Source organism: Barbus barbus, assembly GCF_936440315.1.
Source record: "Barbus barbus genome assembly, chromosome: 16".
In the NCBI taxonomy this organism is placed as follows: Eukaryota; Metazoa; Chordata; class Actinopteri; order Cypriniformes; family Cyprinidae; genus Barbus; species Barbus barbus.
In genome coordinates this window covers 5,991,418-6,017,072 of record NC_136744.1, presented here as the reverse complement: position 1 = coordinate 6,017,072, position 25,655 = coordinate 5,991,418, and the positions used below count along the sequence as shown (strand labels likewise).

The 25,655-nt window shown below is 37.6% G+C and overlaps 1 protein-coding gene across 1 annotated transcript in view; it reads left to right on the top strand.

Annotated features, from left to right (window-relative positions):
* Nucleotides 1-490: 490 nt before the first annotated feature.
* The window catches only part of LOC306882487 (sprouty-related, EVH1 domain-containing protein 2-like), a 40,563-nt gene continuing 15,398 nt past the window's right edge, over nt 491-25,655 (top strand). Inside the window, exons 1-4 of the mRNA XM_079437140.1 lie at nt 491-893; nt 20,595-20,772; nt 21,002-21,170; nt 22,422-22,486. Of these exons, the coding sequence (XP_079293266.1) occupies nt 868-893; nt 20,595-20,772; nt 21,002-21,170; nt 22,422-22,486 (438 nt within the window). The 5' untranslated portion in view covers nt 491-867. The remainder of the gene's footprint in view (nt 894-20,594; nt 20,773-21,001; nt 21,171-22,421; nt 22,487-25,655) is intronic.

Genomic DNA, 25,655 nt, shown 5'->3' with positions numbered 1-25,655 from the left:
AAAATATTTTCTAATTCCTAATCCTTAATTACAAAGTTATAAAAACAATAAAAAAAGGGTTTATGTTTGCCAAATATATTCTTTTTATATGAAATTCACCACAAAATTCACAAAAAATAATCTAGGAGTGAAAATAAAGTGCTGTATGTAAAATGTAAACTAGGACACAGTACTAAATATATTTTATTACGTACCGTTTTACTTGAGTTTTTGTTTGTTTTTTTGCTTTGTCTTGCTTTGTTTGTTTTGCTTTGCATTGTTTTTTTGTTATTGTTTTTTTTTTTTTAATAAAGCAAGGCGGATTCTTGGTAGAAAATGTATTCGCGTGAGAATTAGCCAATATGCACAATCTGACCCTTCTTTAGGTTGGCTGTGGTCATATTTTGATCAGACTTTCTTCCAAACAGTCTCGCTCTGTGACGTCATTGCTTCCGCCCTCTCGCCCCCTCCCCCCGCGCGCCCGTGCGCGCTCCCGCCGCCGCTGCACAATAATCCAACATGGAGTAATCAGAGATGGGGCTCGTTGGGGCCACCCTCAGCAACATCAAGGCATATTTCATCTAAGGGATTTTCGGAAATACACCGAAGCGCTCAAACTGTAGGAAATTATTCGGAGGATCTGATTTAGCCTTCTTTTATTCCAAGATCCTCCAAGGTTTTCATCAGCAACTGAAAAAAGAAAAAGGAAAGAAAAAAGAAAGAAACGAAAACCCATCAAGAAGACGGAGACGAGGAGAGAGAGAGCAACAAGAAGACACACTATAGCCGAACCAAGTGTGAGGGATTATTGGGGAAAGAGTGGCATAAAAATGACGAACCAACAGAGTGCACCCGTTGTGGGATTTTTTTGTAGGTGAAACGAGAAAAATGATTGAAGAAACACACCCAAACGAGTAAGTACCTGGAAATAAATCTTCTTTGGAGGGTTTGTCTTTGTTCTGGACGTTTGTCCACATGTCGCATCTGTAAAGTTTGCTGGAAAACTTCGCTGAACTATTTTACGGTGAAATGTTGTCCCTCTGAGGGGTGGAAATATCTTCTGAAGGGTTTGGATGTTTTAAAGGCCCTTCCTTGAGCATTCCTCTGTGTTTGCGCGTTCACGTGTTGTTTGTTTTCTGAACAAGACAGCTAGCTTAATCATCGGCTAGTCATAAAAACAGAGCTGGGTTTATCTTGTGGAAAGTGTGGCAGTGCTCCGCCATTTGTTGTTTCTTCAGGCGCTTTGAATCATTTCATTCATAAAAACACCGCTGGACCGGGCTCCATTCATGACTGCAGCGGCTTATTAAATAAACACACAGTGCAACTAAAAGCTCAGTTGCTTTGCAGTTGGTGACCAAGCGTATTTACTAGTTAATTACCGTCCATTAAGGGATTATACAATACGCTGTACTTTTATGAAAGGTTGCCATGGTAACTATCAAATCTGATAATATTTCCTCCGAAATAACAGCTATTTCAGTGCTTGTTACTACAATACATTAACATTTATAACGAGTTTATTCACGTTTATCAATATTAAGGAGAAATGTAAGGTTTCTTACATGGGTAGTTAAGGTCAGGTTATATTAGTTATTCCCAAATGGTAATCATTTTCAACAAAAAGTCTAGTTACAGTAGGGTCCACTTTATATTAAGTGTCCCTAAATACTACGTACTAACATTTTAACCAATCATTCCATACAATACACCTATGCATGCTATTATTATATATCAAGCCTATATATAAAATACCTGCATGTGATTGACCCTACCCCTTAAACCTAACCATACCAATAAACCTGTCCCTGATATAACCATACCCCACTTAAATATCAGCAAAAGTGTTTTTAATACAATGTGAACACAGTAAGGACATTGTACCAAACAACAACAATGATAATAATTATTATAAGTAATAGATTATTTATTTATATATTATTAAACTTAAGTACATAGTATATAAAATGGGACTCTACAATAAAATGATGGCCGCTGTCATCGAAATATAAAATAAAATGAGTGAAATATTGCACTTTCGTAATTCAATTTGATTTTGCAATAAGTAAATGCAGTAAATAGTTACCATGATACATGTTTCTATACAATCTACCATGTTATTTAGGGACTAGCACGATTAGGGCCTCGTTCCCCAATAGGATGAATGCGATGCAGCACTCAAACACAGGCAGTCCAGTCATATCAATGGTATTGATCTCAGTAATAATGTTCCCAAACTAACATTTAAATAGCGTAGAAGACAACAGTGCAAAATGACTTTCAGAAAGGTCACCCCAGCCATTCCCAATCCCCTGCCCTGTGCAGGAAAAATGGATTTCAGATCCTCGTTTTCACTCTGACTCATAGGAACAGCCTGTGTGCCGTAAATAACAGTATTACTTTTCTGTCTGTGGATGATTATCCCTACAGGTTCTCTTCAATTCATATTCTGTGTTTTCTTGGTCTATTACATTCTGTTTATACACTTTCTATCACACAGTCTAATTAGAAAATAAAAGTCATTATTACAGTTAGCTTCCCAGCTTGTCTTATATTTTTGACATGCTGGCTTGATCTACAGCAATAATTAACCTTAATGCCTTAAAATGATGAGTCCTCAATGTTACAAGAGCAAGCTCAGCAGTTTTACAGCCTTATGCCTCTCTTTCTATTAATTTGATTTAATATTGGTAATGTTGGCCATTTAATTCCCTTTAAGAGGATGTTGGACTGTATTGCTTTCCCTGGCTTTTGTCTGGAAAAAAAGAGCTTTACTTAAATCTGCTTATATTGGGAAGTCGAGGCCTAATGGTTAGAGAGTCGGCAGGGATTGTAGGTGGGGGGAGTGAATGTCCAGCGCTCTCTCCACCCTCAATACCACGACTGAGGTGCCCTTGAGCAAGGCACCGAACCCCCAACTGCTCCCCGGCAATCAACAAACCGTCATGACACTTTCATAGTGAAATAGTGAAGGCATAGCAGCTGCTGTCAATGATTTAGCACCAAAAGAATTTGAAGCAAGCATGTTGATTTATATAATTTTCTGTTTTTAAATATCGTTAAAACATGTTGGGCGATATGGCCAAAATCTTATATCACGATATGACTACTTTTATATCACGATAACGATATATATCACAATATAGTTATTTATTTTTTAAAAAGGTTTTTATGATATTAAAATCTTTGACACCATAGAATTTTCACAATCCTTGTCACCAACGTCAATATCAAACTAATACAAGCATAAACAGAGACGAAAACACCCCACAAGCTCACTGAAGATAAATAAACAGTCAGTGATGGAATAAGGATAAGAAACTAATTGCAAGCAATAGGACAAAAAAAACTACAATAAATAAGAAATGCTACATACATTGTTTAAATTAATTAGTCTTCACTGTGTTAATTATATCTATCTATCTATAAATAGATGTAGCTATAATTAACACGTGTATTAAGTATAGATTCTATACATATACATATATCATTATTATTATTTTTAATTTCTTCTTATTAAAGTTAGAAAAGTGATTTAGTCGAGAGCAGTGAGAGATTTTCTAGCAATATGCTATGATTAATATGAATGGCAGACAGGATGAATTTTTAGACCGCTTCCCCTTTAAGACCGAAGTCCGGATCCAATATGTTTTCTCTTTCAGCTGTTTACTCTCTCTTAAGACTTAAATCGCTGTGTTTATGAGGATACTTGCAAAGACGGGGATTCTGACGCATATAAGTGTGTTTATGTAATCGTTCAAAGCCAATAAAGCGGCGGAAAAACAAACGCGGTCCTCTCACACAGAAACAGAGACGGCGCACACATATAGCTCTGTTGTTTGTGTTTCAACGGCTTCAAATCGGTTGTTTTAAAACTGCAGTGCTTAAAAACGTCCATGCTACAGATGTAGTCCCTCGTTTAGGAATGAGCTCTTCGTTTTGTTCTGGTCGTTCTCCACCTGGTTCTGTCTCCCCTTCATGCCCCGTGGTGACGTGTAAAGATCAGTCATCCAAATGATGAAAACGTATTACTGTAAACAATGTATTTTGCGACACCACGAAATAAACGATAGAGCAAAATATGAAACGACAGACTTTTTCTTTCGTCCATCCGATATATATCGTCATATCGCACAGCCCTACTTAAAACTTTATTTAACAAGTTATCGCATTTTCCTACAATATTGTGCAGGACTAGTAAAGTGTATCAGCTCATCAAACATTTCACAGAAATTGCAGCTGCCGTTTAGTCTAACAGATTTCCATTTCAGAGTTCAAGAAGTGCTTCTCTTATTCCCCGTTATCAGACGTCCAGCGCTTCTTATGAATGTGTTTCACATCCTGTGGAAAAGACACAAGGGCCAAATGCTCCTGCCCAGTCTTCCAGGCTGTAAATTTTTTATTTGATTGTTTCCTTAAATGTTTTCTTGGTCAAGCCAAGTAGTAAAATGTGATGGTTTATCTGTGAAGGCCACTCTGCCGTTGTAAAGCGGCCTGTCTAAACATAGCTCCCAGTCCTCAGGAGAATGAAAGCGTTGTCAACTTCTCACCCCTCTGTGGTCCTGCTGAGAAGGGAACACAGATAGCTCTTCTGTCACGGCCCAGACAGGAAGCCATTATCTGCGCTTTATTGAACCTGTTGTTCTTTTTCATTCAATCATCCCTCCCCTCCACCCGAAAAGCATTGCAGAGCCAAATGAGGTCTTGTGAATTTCACTGCTGTCATATGGAAATGCGCATGTGTCCACTGGAAGTCCAGTCAACTGCACAAGTCCTTTTATTCAATGCGTTTCCACGGCCCAGTGACCAGCCATTCAGAAATAAGCCGACGGATAACGAGGAGACCTTTGCCAACGCAAAGACGGCAGATAGCAGTGGCCAAATGTCAGAGTCCAGTCTTAGTCCAGCCGCCAGTCCGAGAGTTTCTTATCTCTAAATCAGGATTCAAGTCGAATTGAATATCAAATGCAATGGGACACCTGGACATGAACAATAGCTTTGGTATTACTTGCCACCATTATTTAGCGCTCTTTGTGTCCTTTCTGGCCTTCAGGCTTGGTTTTCCCCCGTCTCAGGTTGAGGATGTAGTTGATATGACACTGTGGCTGAATAGCACTGTATTCTGCTTGTAACCATATGTTTAAGTGTGTTTTTGTGTCCGTATCTATTAATTTATTCACAGATACATTGCAAATGGTATTCAGAAATTTCATACTGAAAACCGGAAATATAGCCTCTAAAGCAAACTTTTAATTCGCTTATATAAATATAACTTTTTATCAGGTTGTCAGATGGCATAACCATTAGATGTAGAAATTATAAATAACTTTTTTTACCTTTAAACATTTTGATTTAAAATGTTTAAAAGCAGTGATTATGGATGTTTTTTTTTTCTTGGTTTATGCCACATTCTTGATGATTATACCACTTGACACTTCCATTAATGGTCTAAATTTTCAGCAGCCGTTACTTCAGTCTTTAGTGTCACATGGTCCTTCAGAAATCATGCTAATATGCTGATTGTCTTACTACTACCAATGTTGAAAACAGTTGTGCTGCCTAGTATGTTTGTGGAAACCAAGATGCATTTTTTTCTGCATAGAAAGTTCAAACGGACAGCATTTATTGGAAATTGAAATCTTTTGTAACATTATAAAAGTCTTTACTGTCACTTTTAATCAATTGAATGCATCCTTGCTGAATAAATTTAATTAAAAAAACATAAAAATACTGACCCCAAACATTTGAAAAGTAGTTTGTGTTACAGCGGTTTCTTTAGAATTTCGCTCCATGAGCTTTTTTCCGGCATGTCAAATTAGTAATAATTCTGCTTTTGACACATGCATCAAAACAGTTTAGGACAATGGAGCAGTCATGAATCTGTGGGTGAGATAAGCATCTTGAGCTTATTAGATATTTACATTAGCAATAATAATAATTAAGCATGTAATTTCAGTGACACATGCACAGAATTTGCACAAAACTCCCTCATTTAATAGCCTTTTCAAGATTAAAATTCCTTCATTGTAATGCCTGATGTGTACAAAATAGACATGCTTTAAAAAAGAGAGTCTTGTTTCCTCTTCCCTCTCTTTTGTAGATGGCTGTAAGTAGGGCCAGGCAGGGTTACACAGCCCTTATCTAAGGAAGTAACAGTCTGCCCTTATCAGGTTTTGCACAACTGTTTAACCCACCTGCCAAAAAGGGCGGAAACCACTCTGCCCCACATTTATAGAATTGCTTTTCATTTCTTGCTTGTTTTTTTATTTTTATGTTATGTGTGTATCTTACTATAAAATACCCAGAGTATTCAGAATATGCATGGAGAAAGCATACAGTGTTTGAACAAAATGATACTGTGCTCTTTGTGTGAGGAACAGACTGATATTGAAGTCATTAAAATCACTTGCACTCAGTTTTCAAATCCCATTCACGTTCATACCAATTCTGTTGGGTGTCAATAATGTCACAACAGGCACATCTTCTTCTCTTTAGTGTCATATGCTATCAGAGATGGGCAAACGTCTATGTCTAAATAAGAGCAGAAACAGGTTTTGAACAAGTAAATAAGGTCAATTTTGATTCATGCTCTCTTAAACCATTTATTGAACTTTGGTGTCTTCTATAAATGCAATAAGCCACATAAGGTAGGACTTATTTACCACTCACACCTGGTAAAATCACTTTAATGCACCGCCTGGAGTGGCTTATTACTTGAATAACCAAACATAATTTCAGGTAAACACTTTTGGTTCTTCTTATTTTATCATATTTTCCTGTAAGTTTGAGCTGGAATATATTCATAAGCAGAGCGAGCGCAGCTCACTGTAGCTGATAGAGTGGCTACATGATTGTGTCCCATCCCCCAGAATTCACGTGTTTGCCCTAGAGAGGGAGAAAGAGAGAGGGTGAGAGCTCTACTGACTGCACTGAGTGTTGCAACACTCATGTGATAAATGTCATGTGTTCACATGTCTACTGAATGTCCGCTGCACCACTGGACTGGATAGCGAGGGCGGCCTGTATTCCTGTCCACATTCTGCTCTTTTACAACTGATGACATTTGGTTATTCAAGACAGTTTTACAGTTTTCTCATATAGCCAAGCTTATGGCATAAAGTCTAGTCCACATTGCAGCTTATTTTGGTCAAGAACTGTCCATTTAGACAAGAAGTGACAGTCTGACTGATATGTAGAGCAATGAGCCAGTTTGATTTCATGTGTCACTTAAGGTTAGATTATACATATAATTAGATTTGTAATAATAAATCAGAGGACGTACTGGATGTACTCAACTGTGCTATTTTGAGACACAATGAATATGAACTATAAATGCGCTTTTAACATACTATCTCTGTATTTAAAAATGTATTTAGTTACCACTTGTAGTACACTTGAACCCATCTTTCATACATTAGTACACTCAAGGGTTTTAAATGGAGAGATAGTATGTTAAAAGCGCATTTATAGTTCATATTCATGGTGTCCCGAAATAGCACATTTGCATACACTTAGATAATCTTAAGTTTATCTATGATCCTTTTTAGTATATTAAGTACAAAATTAGTGCATGAAAATAGAGCACTTTAAGTACATTATGGAAGTGTACTTTTTTTTTTTTCTGGGAAAATACTTTGAAGGATGTTTTGGTGAGTAAATGATGACAGTATTATAATTTCAGGTGAACTATCCCATCCATCTAAATAGCCTTCATTCAACTGTACATGACTTTTCAATGTATATATTGCTTATGTTCAATCATAAAGCATGGCTGCTTTTGAACGGCCTCTAATGGAGAAACCAGTGGGTCAAGGTTCAGCTTGTTAACCCCTCTTAGGAAATGCCACAACTGCACCATCTGACTTCAAAAAGCATCTTTCTCCATTGACGGCTCTCTTTTGTTCATCTCCTACATTAGATTGAACAATGCTACACCCTCCAACAGCGTTCAGCACCAGCTCTCCTGTTTGCACCGATGATTGATGGTTAAGAGGTGTTTACACAGCATATAGTCAGCTCTCGGCGTGCGTGTAGGTGTGTTGTTTGATGTAGAGGGGCACAGTAACTAACTGCACTGGTTCATGTTCGGTTGAGCCCACACCCTGTGCATGTGTGGGTGTTGTTGGTCGTAGCTTTAGCTGGAGGTGTAGGCGAGTTGGAGCTTACGCCGCTTGGAGATTATATTCTCTGCACGTTAGACCGTGAGAGAAAGAGAGAGAGAGGGGGGGAAAGCTGTGCTGTAGGCCGCCGGCTCAAGGCAGAAATGGCTGCTTGCGGATGACTCATACTCCAGCACTCCGAGTGTTTGTCAAGGAGACTGAATCATACAGTGTGTGAAGAAGAGGCTGGAGCTTTCTCCCTGCTTTCTGGACGCAGACATGCTCGTTCTCCGTCCTTCTGAGCACGCCCGGGAGACGCTCGCCCCGCCGATGCCGTGAGCGCTGCCGCTAGATACGCAGAGATGACGGAGAGCAGCCGGTAAGCCCGGTCCAGGCAGGTTTTTCCGGATTGTTCTGTAGTCAAGTGGCCTTTTGCTCTGCGTTTGTCTGTCAGTGCTGTTGTTTCTTTCCTTGCAGGTTCGTAAAAAACACAAGGTGCTGTTTTGAACGGCAAAGGTGGCGGTAGTGAGGTCCATGTGGCGATGGTTCGGTTTCGATTGTAGTCTAATTCCAAAATGATGCCCAATACATCTAAATTTTTTCAGCAACAGCGCAGGGGTGCAAATCTGTGTAAAGATTCAGTGTGAAATATGTCTGCGCTGACTGGCTGATAGGAATAGAATAAGCATTTTTAATAAAATCATAGGCCGCTTGCACTCTATGTAAATGATATGCCGCATCTGAGACACCTTAAACTTGGTTGTTTATGATGTGCATAAGCATGATCAACTTGTGAGTCATGTGGACTGAGTTGTTGCTGGTTATCTTTCTAATGATATTGTAGCATATTTGCAGAATTGTACATTGCATGACGCTTGTTTGTACCTGTAATATTTTATCCAAAGCTTTCCAATGCCCAGAAGTATTAACAATTCATTTAAAATTACAGGTTGATTTTTTTGTAAATCGATTTCAGAATCATTTGAAAGAGAATCGTGATGTGCCTGTGAATCGGTTTTTGTCTCGCACACCAAGCTTCAGTCATAAATGTTCGATTTATGAATCAGATTAGCATAAGAGATTTTAACCAAATCATTAACCAGTGCGTGTGTGATTTTTACCATGGGTAAGGAGGACAGTGCTGGTAAAATCAAGGTAACACATATCCTTAAAGAGGTGGTTGGCACACAAATGATGAAAGATAAAATGTGTTGTTAATTTGCTCACCCTCAGGCCATCCGAGATGTAGGAGACTTTTGTTCTTGAGTAGAACAGTAAGATGTTTAGCTGAAAACATGGCCCTTTGTGATTCATAAAATGCAAGACAGCAGCTACTGGCACTTGAGAGTCAAAAAATATTATATCAAGGAACACAAAATTAATACCCATGGCTCCTGGTGATATATTGATGTGTTATGAAGCGAAACGATCGGTCTGTGCAAGAAAATGAACATTATTTAACATTATTACCTGTAATCCAGAGCCTCAGACAAACAGGGAAGTCAGAAGATTTTCCGCAAACTGATTCTTTCAGACAGTTTGTTTCAATTAACTGGTTCAAATAACTGATTCCCAAGTACGTTAATCATGCAATAATATAATGAATATGCAACTATATGATTATAGCATCCAATAATGATGTGAAATGCATTTCATGAATCACCAAGGACCATGATGTTAGCTAAAAATCTCAAATTAACAGCAACTTTGAATTTTTGGGTGACTATCCCTTTAATTGGGCGACTTATTTATTTGATGGAAACAAGATGATAAGAGATACCAACATTCAATATGTAGTTTTATTAATTTATTAATAGTGTTTAATGTAATAAATACAAATAATTTAACATATTATTTAATTAAATCAACAACAATAATAATAATAATAATGGAAATAATCTGTTCTTCTACCAAGTGATGTTATTCACGATACACTGTTTAGAGTTAGCCAAAAATGTAGCATGTTTGCACATTAATATAGATGTGCACTCATTGACAACGGTTGACAAAAAACTGTGTTTATGGTGTTCTGTCTTTAAACGTGCAGTAGATAAATGGTTAAATTCCAGCAGGCCTTTGTAATAGCCAGAATCAAACACAAATTGTGTAATTGTAGCATATTGATTTCTTTCATTTATTATACCTGTTTAACTACTTCATAGGTACATTGTTTATAAGAAGGGAAGGAAGCAGTGATCTTAACATTCTTAGTGGTGCAAGCTTAATGGAGGGCTAGTACCCTCCATCATGTTCAATTGTGTGTTTTGAATAAATAATAATAATTAGCCTAATATTTGCTGTTTTGATTGAAATTATTTGGGAGTAATGTTTCCAGCATGTCATGAAGATATGACCCTATTATTTGCCGCACAGGAGAAGATTGCAGATTAATTTGCAGCCATGCTGTCATAATTCTCAGTCGTCCATTGTTGATCTCATTGAGACTCTGGGAAGTGGTGGCGACATATCATTTAAAGCCTTGAGAACGTGGACAATTCCACATTGTGCGGAAACCATTGTGCCCTATTGTGATGCTGCCGGTGCCCCCTGATGATGCTCAAATAGACTAAACTATGGTGAGACATCCGTCTATCCGTCACTCTCTCCTGACTTCACCCCAGTTACTCCATGGCCTGCCAACCTGCACGTACACCGAAATACCCATTCAGTGATTCTGCTGAAAGTTTTGTCCTTGTTACTTCTGTGAACTGGAACTTGTAGGCCTTTATCTTTGAGGAAACTCTGAGTGGGTTTTCTGCTGGCTCTAAGAGAACACCTAAAGAGTCCCAGTGGTTCTCGATGACCTTTTAATATGGTTAATTTGGAAATATATACATACATTATGTTGTTTTGTGTCAAGGTCATTTATGGTTTGTACTTTTCTCACTTCCATTTTAAGGTGAAGTGTGTGTGAGTTTGGGGAAAGTCTAATTGTTTTTTGAAGCAATGGAGAATGTGTCATTGTTTGGAAACCACAGGGAATCTTCTAAAATCTCCTTGTGAGGTTAAATAAAATCAGTGTAAGAAAATGTGTTATATTAAATGTTCATTTAAAGTGTTGGTTCACTCCAAAAAAATTTAATTCTGTCATCATTTGCTCACCCTTATGTTGTTCCAAACCTGTGTAAATGTCTTTCTTTAGAGGAACGCTGAATGCTCATTTCCATACAGTGAAAGCACACAGTGGCTGTCAAGCACCATGAAAGTATCATAAAAGATTTAAGAAGTCATATAATAGTTTCATTTGAGAAACAGACTGAACTGTTTGTTCACTTAACATTGTCACCATTTACTCATGTCAAAACATTTTTGAAACACAAATGAAGATCTTTTTAATGAAATGAGATTTCTGTCCCTCCACTGAAAATCTATGCAATCAAAATTTTGATGCTTCATAAAGTCAATAAAAAACATTATCCATATGAATCAAGCAGTTCATCTAGTCTTCTGAAGGGACATGATCTCTTTATATGATAAACACATTTAATGTAGGTTTTATTCAAAATTAAACATTGATCAATATAAGTTTTGGTTGCATGGACTTTCAATGGAGAGACCGAAAGGTTTCATTATCTGCATCAAAGATGAATGAAAGCCTTAATTGAGACAGAATTAGGGCAAGTAAATTATGACATAATTAAAATTTTAGAGTGAATTAACTATTTAGACTATTTTTGACTGAAAATCCTTGAAAACAGGGGAGTTAGATTTGCCCTAAATAGGGTCTAGCAATGCGAATAATGTGCATCAGTGCAACTGTTGGACCAGAATTGAAACATTACCTTTATTTAGCCATGCTACCTTCAAAGTTTTGCCACACATTTTCACTCCCAAAGAAGAGTCTTTATTATTAGTAGTAAATACAAGTCAAATACAAATGGTTGAGTGCACAATGAAAGTAGATGGGGGTTGTTTCCATTATGATTACTTCTAAAAAAAACATAACGATTGAATGAACACGTGTGATGCAGTTGAATGGAGATGCAAAAAGGAAGATGGTTGTGCTCAGGTTGATGGAGTGTCACCTGTGTGGGTTCTTGGCCGCTTACGGCGGGGTGTGACGCTGGCCTGACTCCCACTGTCGCACAGATGGGAGAGAGGCCGCACTGAGACACCTTCCAGCCTGGGATGGCAGCGAGCAGAGGGAGTCGTGGCTTTCGCCGCCTTCGTACATTCTGTTATGTGTGTGTTTGTATATGTGTGTACGACTACGCACACGCTTCACATTGTGTCTGTTAAATGCCTGTAATTCTATGACCCTATTTTTTCCCCCCGAGAAAGCCAGATGGTAGATGTCCCTGTATGCTAAAGACACATGCTAAATATTCTCAGTTATTTACTTGGAAAAGATAACCAGCTAACGATCATATCACTGGCAAAAGCAACTTCGTAACATGAATGCAATGAAATTTGTGGATGTTTGAATCATGTGGTTATGTTTTGGGTTTCCTCGACCATGGAAATGTCAGGGAGTTTTTAATAGTGACTGTTTGTTTTGTAGTTTAGTTTGTTTATTTGACTATTTGCTCATTGGAAGTACTTGTGTAGACAAAAACCAGTCTGATTACATAATTCATCCAAAATGAAAATACAATTCTGTTATCATTTACTCACCCTCATGTTGTTCCAAACCCAACCCAGGCTCTGTGGAAAAACGTGCCTGTGGCCGCATTTCTGCAAAATTATGTTATGATTGGGCAGTCGTGGCCTAATGGATAGAGAGTTGGAGTTGTAACCCTAAGGTTGTGGGTTCGAGTCTCGGGTCCGGCAGGGATTGTAGGTGGGGGGGGGAGTGAATAACCAACGCTCTCTCCTTCCTCAATACTACGACTGAGGTGAGACCCTTGAGCAAGGCACTGAACCCCGAACTGCTCCCCGGGCGCCGCAGCAATGGCTGCCCACTGCTCCGGGTGTATGTTCACTACTGTGTGTACACTTGGATGGGTTAAATACAGAGCACTAATTCCGAGTATGGGTCACCATACTTGGCCACACACCACTTCCCCTTTTCTTGCATGTTCTGCGACACTTTCAAAGTGAAATGTCTTGTGAGTTGTGCTAAAAGGGTATTCAGTTTTATATGAAACAGATGAGCATGAATCTGTCAGCATTTTATTACATTGTTGTATGTACCGTGGCAGTTCAGAAAAGAAATGTCCAGTAAGTGGCGCTAAAAGGTTAATTGCATTTGAAAATAATGTACCAGCTACTCCAAATCTAACCGATAGTGTTAACAAAAGCAAATGTGAGATAAAAACGCAACTATAACATTTTAGCTTGCTTTTACGAGTCTTTGAGCTCTTATTTCATGGGACAATTGCAGTGCTGTACCAGGTGAGCACATTATACATATAGCACTATTTATACATATAGACCTGCTTATGTGATGCAAATGTCAAAATGTATTAGTGTACAAATCACACAGCATTATTGTGGAACTGAGCTAAAATATGTCTTTATTAATCAATAATCTGCCCTTGTATTAATAATATGTGTGAAAAGGAACAAAAGTTGTAGGTGTTTTACTGCCACTAGTGTTTATTTGAACTGGAAACTGCATTGAATTGGAAGTTGTTCAAACCGGCATGTTGTTATTTTTCTGTGGAAAACAAAAGAAATAGTTTTGAATCTACACTCTAATCTTTTCTATTGGATGACACTCAGTGACCATGTCTGTCAATCTCCAAGAAAGACCTAAAACACTTCTGAAGCCATGCAGAAACTTAGTGTGAGGAACAGACTGAAAGTTTTGTTTTACACTTTATTCTAAAATTTTGAAATCTGCCTCTGTTGAAAGAATTTTTAAAAATCCTTACAGGGATTATGAACGACTTGAAAATATCATGGAAATTCGGCACAGGAATATTTTGTTGTTCTCAGATGTTGTTTAGTATATTGAAGCATGATTTTGATGTCTCTGTCTGCATCAAATATCAGAATATGTAATGCAAAGATTTCCAAAATATGTTGATGAGTTAAAATGCCAAAGATGTGAGTAAAAAAAGCCTCCTGTTTTAAATGTCTAGTGTCCTTGGAAGGACAAAGGAGATAAACAACAGGAAGCAACAATTACATCACACAGGAAGGAAACAGCCGTCTCTAATTTTAATCACACGTTTCCTCATTACATTCACTGACTATAATAAGAGTGTGTTAGAAATGAAAGAGAAAATTTCTGTATCTTTTTGCATAAAATGTTCAGACTGACAATCAGTCCTATTTGCGCTTACGTTTCTAATATATATCTCACCCATTCACCCTGTCGTGCCCTCCGGAGTGTAGAGGGGTGTGATCTTTTAAACTGTACGAGGGAAAATGAGGAAAAAAGGGCTGTTTTTTTTGTAAATTTCCACATCACAGATGGATAGAATGACTCACTCTCTCACACACACAGACATAAACACTCACACATATTTCAGTGACATTTTCACGCGCCTTTCTGCATTTAACATCCAGGTTTTATCATGCGTCCTCTTTTAGATCTGTCGTGAGAGAGCTTATCGGCATTAATATTAGCAATGCTTTTAATCAATATATATGCACCAGTCGAATAACTGACTGATATTGGACATTTTGGCATAACAGACATGATGTTGTCCTTTATGTTTGCTCTAAAACAACCAGCCCTGTAAATTATTAATAATAATTAGTTTTTTTGTTTTTAATTATTTGTCGGTTTTAATTATTTATTGCATAATATCATTAAATGTTGTGCAAAAGATAGAATTTAGTAGTATATTTACTGTTTTAATTTGCTATAAATTTCTAGGTCTAATTTCACCCACATAATTATATAAATTATATGTTGCCTAAAATAAAAAAAATATTTTTTAGAATCATTATTATTGTCAAATAAGCCCCCCCCCCCCCAATAAAATAACTTTTTTTTTTTTTTTTTTTTTTTTTTTTTTACATTTAAATGAGAATTACATTATTATAACCATGATTATATAGAAATACTTACCAATTAAAAAAAATAATTCCTTTACAACAATAAGGAAAAATGTGTTTAATTGTCATAAAAAATAATCTTAATTTGATATATATGATATGTCAGTGTTAATACTGTAAATCTAAAAATAGAAAATAAAATAAAATATGGATTAGATGAAAAATCTCAAATTTAGATGAAAATTAAAATATAAAATTTAATGAAAACCGGAAATATAAGAATAGAAAAAAATCTGATTTAAAATATTTATTTAAATATTAAATGCTATAATAGTATTTAAATAATACTAAAATAATGCTGTTATATAATACATACATTTTTATTATGGTTTTGAGGTGAGATATGACCTTGACAAGTTTTTGAAAGATCTACCACAAATCTATATCAAATCCGCACCCTGTGTGCTTTGATCGGACAAAATCTCCATGTGTCTGTTCAGGTATAGTTTGACTGCACCCCAGCACCCCAGACACCTGACGGGACATGAAGGACGTGTGGTGTGAATCGCACCAACAGCTGCAGCTTAGAGAGGAATCACCAGCCCTCTGCTTGTTCAATTATGAAAAACACCTAGTTTTATTAGGAGTTGCATTTGATTTGATTTTAATTAGCCACTGATATTGGATGACTCTGGCATAGAGACAATCCCCTGGCCTGGCTCTCTTAGTGTAAGTACATTAGACGGTGCTGCTCCCACAGGGCTTCCTCCCTCATTAATTCTAATCCCACAGACAGCATTTCTCTATTTCTTTCCACTAGTGGAGCCACATCTACGCAGGCCCTGGGCCAGTCACTGTGTATAATAATTACAAATGGATGATGGTAATACCCGCTCATATGTCTGCTGCGGTCTATGCCATGGCTCTGTGTTTTGTAGATCATGTCGTATTCTCTTTCATTAGACAGAATCTGCTTGGATTGGTCTAGGCACTTTCCAAAGCAACTCAGAGGAGTGTTTTATTGCTTAAAGGTTGTTCTAGTTTCAGGATGTTTAAACATTGGCTTTTTCTTAAAAGTCATAAAAATAGAAACAAATGATTTAATTGGTTGTCTTACAGTTAGAGTATTTTAAGTTTTAACTATTTAAGTTAACTTTATGTTAGTATATTAAAGTCAGTGTTCTATAGTATACTTTTAAGTATCCCAATACTTATTGTGACTAAACTGGTCCAAATTTTGGTTTATAAATGTGTACTTTAAGTGTGACAATGATAGACTTTGAGTACACAACTACTTTACATCTAAGTTTTTTAACTATGATCTAAAACGAGTGATCTGTATATTAGGGCTGCTCGATTATGGAAAAAATCATAATCACGATTATTTTGGTCATGATTGAAATCACGATTATTTTACACGATTACTCATTGACTTTGGAAATATGTTGCATTTATTGAACAGAACAGTGAATTCTCCTTAAAACAGATTAAGACAGATAAAACAGATAAAGGCAAACAAGATCAACAATGTAGTAAACTTCCACAATCTTTAGAAAACAAGTAATAAATAAAATATAAATAGTAAATAAAATAATAAATAAATTAGTCCAAAATAAATTTGCTTGCGTATGTGCCTTAACAAACTGAAAAATGCAAAACAACATTTTTACAACATTCTACATTTTAAACATAATTAACAATAAAATTCCGGTCAGTAACTCAGTCCAAGAATATTTTAAGGCTGGCACACTATCGCTCAGAACTAACAGCAAATATGTTTAACTTCAACTTTAGCCTATGTAAACATGTTTCAACATGGCCAAAATGCTGATAGGGTTACAGATCTAAACCTTAAAGGTTTTTAGCCAGAAACACCAGCCTATTCACATGATCTGGTTTCAGTGATGAACGCAAGCAGGAGACAATATTTCCCCTAGTGCTAAAGACTCGCTCTGATGAAGAACTTGTGGCTGGAATACAAAGATATTTCCTTGCCAGGTTGGAAAGACGTGGGAAGATTCTCTGAGATTCCTACCACCACTTCAGTGGGTCTTCCTCAGCATCCAGTGTCTCTGTCTGCTCTTTTTCTGCCATCTTCACTCGCGCTGATTTTTAAATGCGATCAGATACCACATACGCAACTTCTTCGCTGACAGTATAGAGTGAGAGAGTTCGGGCTTCTGGAAGGGCGAAAGTGCGGATGGGCGCGCGCGCGCGCGTCAGAACGCAGGTCAAAAGAACTTAAAAAAAAAGTGAATAATCGTTTTTTTTCGATTACACCATTTTTGTGATCGTTGAGACCCGAAATCGAAATTCGATTAATTGCACAGCCCTACTGTATATTATACTTTCAGTAAGCTGCGTGTTCAAAAGTGGTAAGATTTGTTTGGTTGAGCTGAACAATCATACTTATTGTTTACTTAGACTGTGGTAGAATTGTCAGTAAAATCAGTCAAATGTTTATCAGTTTCTGTGTAGGTTAATAGAGCTGTTTGCAAAAAAATATCCAATTCAGTTCCACCCATGTACTATCTACTCTAAACTTACTTGTTTTTATCAATTTTAACATGTAAGTTTATCAGATAGTATGTAAAACGTGCTGCCTAAAAGAAGCCAATAAAAAGTAATTAAACAGTTTCTCTATCAGCTCAACTACAAGCCTATACTTGGAATACTAGATTATTCTTTTCTTAAAGGGATAGTTCACCCCCCAAAAAAATGTCATCATTTACTCACCCTCCTCTTGTTCCAAACCTGCATGAATTTCTTCTGTTGAACACACATATTGAAAAATGCTGAAAAAAAAAAAAAAAATTCTAAACTAGTCAGTGGGTACTGTTTGGTTAAGTGAAGTGACATACTGCCAAGTATGGTGACCCATACTCGGAATTCGTGCTCTGCATTTAACCCATCCAACGTGCACACACACACAGCAGTGAACACACACACACCTTGAACACACACCCGGAGCAGTGGGCAGCCATTTATGCTGCGGCACCCGGGGAGCAGTTGGGGGTTCGGTGCCTTGCTCAAGGGCACCTCAGTCGTGGTATTGAGGGTGGAGAGAGCGCTGGACATTCACTCCCCCCACCTACAATCCCTGCCGGCCCGAGACTCGAACCCGCAAACTTTGGATTACGAGTCCGACTCTCTAACCATTAGGCCACGACTTCCCCCCGTGTTACCAACATGTTACCAACATTCTTCAATATATATTCTTTCATATTCAGAAGAAAGAAACTCATACAGGTTTGGCACAACTTGAGGAAATAAGATGACTTAGATGAACTATCCCTTTAAATATCTCAATTAAGATTAAGTACAAGTTTAGGCCAAATATTCCTCTTTTCTGTATACATGTCAGTATAACTAAGCCAAGTATAATGTTGTTAAGCATATCTCTGATAAAGACATAAAAAAAGAAAAGCAGTTTTATAGTTAGTTTAAAATATGTATACGAATAATGCAAGCGAATAAACCTCTTTTTTGTGAATTAAGAGTTATAATAAAATGGATGAATAAGAAATTTGATTTTATACTTAAAAATTTTTTTTTGCAGACTAAAGCCACATTTCCTTCAAGGCGAGTGAGTTCACTTGGCGGCCATCGTGGCCACACAGCTTTTTTGTCTAACCCATAGTCTTGCTGTAGCTCCTGTCTATTTGAATGGGAAACTCTCCTAAATTATTGGCTAAGTCTGTTTTTCAAAAACATGGCAAATCATTATCTGCAAAAAAAAAAAATGGTATACTTTGCTTCTAAATAATGTGCATGCAGAATGCTGCATTTACCGATTGGCTCTTTTAACTGATAGGACTTTACTATATTGAGTGTTGTGGTTTATCCCAGTCAAATCTGTCTGAGACATTGTTGAGATCTCCTCTGAAATCCTAGAGGAGACATGTCTGAGAGCTAAGAAGTTTTCATTTGCTCTTCATCTCACTGCTGAGATCTTAAAAAGTGACTTTTCTTTCCTGCTGGTTATTTGTGAGTTTGAGGGCTTAATGTAGAGTGTGAGCGTTCACACGTACACGAGGCCCTTTCCTTCCTCTGGCTCAGGCTATTGATTTCGTTGCTCTCTGGTCTTGAGACGTGCCCTCACGTCCTCGTCCGTCCGCTCTCCTTCTCTGGTTAATTATTGAACACGGCAGCTTAGGTTACCATATAAGGCTGACTGCCGAAGAACGGTTGGTTGAGTTAGTTTGAAAGTAAACCTGGCTCCAGCTCTGGACTAGTCTGAGTGCAGATGCCTCTAGGGATGACTTTTTTTAAATTGATTTTAATTTTGCTTTCTTGTCCTCTGGCCATGTGTAACACTGTGAATATTGTGAGTGACAGGCCGTCTTGTTTGGCCTGAGGTGTTGATGCTTGATTTCCCCATTGCTATGTCTGACATCACTGTGTAAAGCTGCAGATGAATGGAAAATACACAGCTGGATTTAGAGTACAGCTGGCCAGTGTGGCTAAAATATGATATTTTATTTATTGAAATAAAATGTGTTTCAGTAATTAAATGAAAAAAAAAAATTCTGTAAGTTACGCTACCATTCAAACGTTTAGTGTCAGAAAGTTTTTTTTGCTTGCTTTTGAAAAAAATTAATACTTTTTTTTTCAGCAAGTAAGCATTACATTGATTAAAAGTAAAACAATTCATAATGTTGCAAAATAATTCTGTTTTAAACAAATGCTGTTCTTTTGAACTTTTAATTTATCAAAGAAACACATTTATTACTTATTGAGAAATAAGTAACTCCATAAAATTATCAAGCTTCACAAATATTTTCAACATTGATAATAATAATAGTAATACTAATAATAAATGAGCATATTCGAATGATTTCTGAAGGATCATGTGACACTGAATGATTAATGATGATGAAAATTCAGGTTTGACATCACAGGAATAAATTAATTTTTTTATTATTTTAAAAGAGAAAATATTTCACAATAAGAGATAGAATACACTAAAACACCTAGCTAAAATTAATCAAGGCATGTTTTTAGGACAGTTTTTCATTTGTGAATAAGTAAGAATATTTAATCCGACATAACATTTCATAAAGACAGTATTTTACAAATTGTGTAGTACTTTACTATTTATCTGTTACTGAAATTTAAATCAGAGACAATATTAAAAGGGTAGTTCACCCAAACATTCTGTTATTATTTACTCACCTTCCACTTGTTCCAAACCTGTGAGTTTCTTTCAGCTGTTGAACACAAAAGAAGATATTCTGAAGAATGTTGGTTAGCAAACAGTTGCTGGTAGCCATTGACTTCCATAGTATTTTTTTCTATACTATGGAAGTCAATGGCTTCCACCAATGCTTACCAACATTCTTCAGAATGTCTTATTTTGTGTTCAACAGCTGAAAGAAATTCATACTTGAGGGTGAGTACCCCTTTAAAAGAGAAACATATCTTAAAACTAGTCTTTAAGAAACTTTATGGTAATAAATAGCATTAAAATGTTCATGATTTTTTACAATGTATTGTTTTATCACCAGCAAAATTGTTGCAGATACATAGGAAATGTTAGAAGTATAGCCCTAATTTATGTCCCACTCATGTCTTTCAAAAATGAAAATCTCTCTCTCTCTCTCCCTCTCTCTCTCTCTCTCTCAGTGACAGTTACATTGTGCTCGTCAAAGCGGTGGTCATGACCCGAGATGACTCGAGTGGGGGATGGCTGGCACAGGAAGGTGGGGGCCTCAGCAGGGTGGGCGTCTGTAAGGTGATGCCTGCTGAGCTGACCGGTCACAGCGACTTCCTCATCCACGGCGAGCGCCTTAAAGACAAGCAGGTGTGGCACGAATATTCACAATCTTCCTCCCCAGGGGCTTTTAGGAAATCAAGCTGATTTACAACCTGGGGAGTTTTGCATGCTGGGTTCTTTTCCAAGACAAATCTGGTTACAAATCCATTTGTTATGTGATTTGCAAGACTTTTCTCAGGCAGTGACCTCTAGCAGAGCAGAGCAGCGGCAGGCTGTGGGCTCGTCTCTGATATGTCTCACTTGTTTTGGCTGGCAGGTGATTTTGGAATGTTTCGTGAGGAAAGATCTGATCTACACCAAGGCCACGCCCACCTTTCACCACTGGAAGGTCGACAACAAAAAATGCGGCCTGACGTTCCAGAGCCCCGCCGATGCCCGTGCCTTTGACAGAGGTGTGCGGAAAGCCTTGGAGGACATAACGGAGGGTGAGAACATTTAAAGCACAAAAACACCACTTTGGATTTAGACAAAACACATGTATTCAGGCTTAAAAGTCCAATAGATATTTTTATATATATACATGTCTTTTCACTCCACAAAAAAGATTTACTCCTAAACAAACCTTACTGTACTTTTAACAAGTTTCTTTAAAATTCTACTCACTCAAATAAGATGAAGACTTATATAAGTGGGGTCTCCCCTCATGGTGGCAGCTATCTTGAGATCACATGACCTGCTGACTAACTACTTACTTAATTTCGCCCTTATTATTTGTAGGGTTGGGTATCGAGATCTGGTTCTACTTTAGAACCGGTTCCAAAATTCCAAGAACCGTGCATTCGATAAGACACACATTTTGACCCTGCTTATCAATTTGTGTGTGCACTTTAATATGATTTTAAACCATTCAAGTGCAAGAAGACGTGAAATAGTTTTCTGTACTGCACACACATCCAAAGCATGTGCACAGAAATAAGCCAGCTCTGATATAGTGCGTAAAAACTGAGTTCAGTTTTCTTTTGCGTCTTTTTCACTTGAACTGTCTGACAAATATTAATTTAATATTTAATTTAATTAATTTATAAACCCCATAAAACCGATGCAAGCTTCGGATCTTCCAATGTTTCTCTATGGCGCTGAAACCTAAAGATGTCCGAGTTCTGCTCCCCGTGCAACTGATACTCGACTGCCATTGGCTAGTCTGTGTTCGAGGGGAGGGGCTTACCGATAGGTAACTTGCGTCAGTAACCGAAAACATGTGTACGTGATGCTGCATCCACACCTGTAGGTGTCAGTATAAAGTCTAAGAACACTGTTGTATTAGCTAGAAAACCATCAAAATAACATTACTTGCCCAGCACAACAAAATACAAATATTTAAAGCAAACAGGGATGTTTACAACAGCATACCACCAAACTACGTTTACTATTTCAGAAGCACTGTGTTTTTTAGAATAGCAAATACAAATACGTATTTCATAGTCTTAAATGTGCTGCAGGACTGTAAATTAAGTATAAGCACCTATGTAAAGGGTAGAGAGGATGTATGTTGGTAATGTGTTGCCAGTGATGCACTCGAGGACATCTGGATAGAGTTGCGTTTCATCCACCAATCAATCTTTCACTGTCACTGTCTCTTTGTCAGTTTCTTTCTCCAACCTCAAATACCACCATTAACTGACAGGATATGTAAAGGTCTGTCAGCTCATGTCTCCTGTTTGTGTGTTTTATTTTAGGTTCCACAACTTCCTCTTCAACACTCCAGAATGAGGCTGAACTTGGGGATGATGATGTGTTCACAGTAAGAGCCTTTGTTTTATTACCATTATTTAATGCATCATTATTTTATCAACCGTTGACATATACTTTCCAACATACAAGTGAACGAATTGCAACAAAAATTCCTACAGCACCCAAAAATTAATAGAAAAAATAAATTATATTTTTATTTTTTTTTAATGACATTTGATTTTGTCCGTCATATTTTTATTATAATTATGTGTCCAGACATTTTTTGAAATTCCCCTTATTCTGTTTAGGTTTTCATTTTAGTAATACAGTTTTTACTGTTTTACCATAATGTATTTATTGATTGATTTATTGATTGAACATATATTAAAGGGAGTGCAACAGATACAAATATAATGTGTAAATATTTCAACAATAAATATAATTTAAGTAACATTTTACATATATAAATAAATTAAAATAAATATATTTAAATACAATTTAAAACACATTTGAAATATAAAAACAGATTAATATAATACATTTCACAATTACAGTAATGAGAATATTTGAATAAGATTTGAGGACAAAGTTATTAAATTTAAAAAAATAAATGTCCTAAAACAGGGCTGTCCAAACTCGGTCCTGGAGGGCCGGTGTCCTGCAGGGTTTAGCTCCAACCCTAATCAAAAAACACACCTGAAGCAGCTAATCAAGCTCTTATTAGGCATACTAGAAGCTTCCATGCAGGTGTGTTGAGGCAAGTTGGAGCTAAACTCTGCAGGACACCGGCCCTCCAGGACAGAGTTTGGACAGCCCCGTCCTAAAATGTGCTTCCTTTTTTCAGCTAAATATAATTTATTATTTCTTTCTTTTCAGTAAAATATTACGGAGCCCTGCACATGACATGCAGAGGAAAACAATAAATATATTAATTTGTGGCTACGTGGTTTTATTATTATTATTACTTTTTTTATTTGCTCCTTTGTTTTCGTTAAATCATGGCCACATTATACTAATTTGTTCCCTCGTGTTAGTTTAGTTTAATTTAAAATTTAACTAGATTGAGGGAAAAATTTGCACAACTAGGCCACGATTTGACAACTGTACACTGAAAGACAATTTAATTTAGAAATTGTTAGTGAATTTCTAAAGCAATCACAAAGAAATGACAAGTAACACATTGAATTAAATGTCTGAAGTAAAAAATTTTTTGTAAAATAGTATTTTCTTGCTACATAATCTTTATTTTATGCCTATTTTATGTGTTGTTGGAATGAATATGGCCACAATATCTCAATATCTATCACCTTACGACCCAGACATGTTCTTGACGTTTCATGATTTTCGCCCAAACATATACAGTGTGTGTAGTTTGGCACTATATGGGTATGTATTTTTTGAAAGCAATATTTAGTAACTTCCTCTTCCCCTTTCATGTCTGCGGGTTTGGTTTGAGTGTGTGCGAGGCATCCCAGAAAAGGTCCTTGTGATATTTTTTACCCCGCCGAGGCTGCCGTGGAAGAGACGGGCCTTTGTTTTTTGAAGATGGTGGATGCGATAGCAGCTCAGGCAGCTTTCCTGTGGTGCTTTCAGAGCAGGCTGTGCCGACGCTTGGCTTTTGCCCACTTACTGTCCTTTTGTCACAGTCACAGGAGACCAGGAGCAGCAGGCGGGGTCAGGAGATGACTTCCTGCTCTCCCCAGTAAAACTATCATTAGCAGCTGCTTCCTAGCTAACTGCCATCCTGATTTACCGCCGCCCAGGGTGGAAGGAGGGGGGCACGCACAGGGGAAGCCTCATGGCTCCTCTTTCACTCGCTGTCTGTCTCGCTTTCAGGCCAAAAGGGTAGACTGCTAAGCCAAGGACCCCGAGCTTGAAAGGAAACTTAATCCAGCGCTTTTTTCTGTCCTGGAATTTATGCTCTTCTCGTGCTGTTGGGTGCGTTCCTGCGGAAAAAAGAACGAGATTTACTGCCGAGCCGTTTCTTTTTAAAACCTACCTGTTTATGCGTGACACCCATGCGTTGTGAAGCGAGTGGATGCGCACTTTCACATGAGGTCTTGGCTCAGAGTTGTTGGGGCTGGGGCTGGTGTTGATGATGACCTTTCCATATATTGCTGTGTGAGGGGGGGCAATTATGTCGAGGGGAGTTGTTCCTCTGCTGGGATGTGCATTCCTCCTGATGGTTCCTCGTGAGCTAACCTATACTTAACCTCAGCTCGTTTTAGCTCATTCAGATCAGGGAAAGACTTGCTCTGCATCTCTGAACGCTGGGCATTTAGCAGGGTGTGTCGCTTTGAGACGCCTGGTTTTGGGATGCTTGTCTTCACGCAACACCTCAGTCCAGAACTGATCAAAAAGTTAATTTTCACGTATTTTCCAGTCATTTCAACCAAACCGCCAAAGTAACTAAACAGATTCAAAACTTTTAAAGTAATGTAGAGTGTTTTTTTAATCATGAAAGGAAGAATATTAATTTTTTATGTACCAATACATACATACATACATATATATATATATATATATATACACTTCACTGGCCACTTTATTAGGCACACCTTGCTAGTACCAGGTTGGACCCCCTTTTGCCTTCAGAACTGCCTTAATTCTTCGCGGCATAGATTCAACAAGGAGTTGGAAACATTCCTCAGAGATTTTGGTCCATATTGACATGATAGCATCACGCAGTTGCTGCAGATTTGTTGGCTGCACATCCATGATGCGAATCTCCTGTTCCACCACATCCTAAAGGTGCTCTATTGGATTGAGATCTGGTGACTCTGGAGGCCATTTGAGTAAAGTGAACTCATTGTCTTGTTCAAGAAACCAGTCTGAGATGATTTGAGCTTTGTGACATGGTGCATTATCCATTACACCACCACCACCAGCTTGAACCGTTGAGACAAGGCAGGATGGATCCATGCTTTCATGTTCTTTACACCATATTCTGACCCTACCATCTGAATGTCGCAGCAGAAATCAAGACTCATCAGACCAGGCAACGTTTTTCCAATCTTCTATTGTCCAATTTTGGTGAGCCTGTGTGAATTGTAGCCTCCGTTTCCTGTTCTTAGCTGACAGGAGCGGCAGCCGGTGTGGTCTTCTGCTGCTGTAGCCCATCTGCTTCAGGGTTCAATGTGTTGTGCGTTCAGAGATGGTATTCTGCATACCTTGGTTGTAACGAGTGGTTATTTGAGTTACTGTTGCCTTTCTATCATCTCTAACCAGTCTGTCCATTC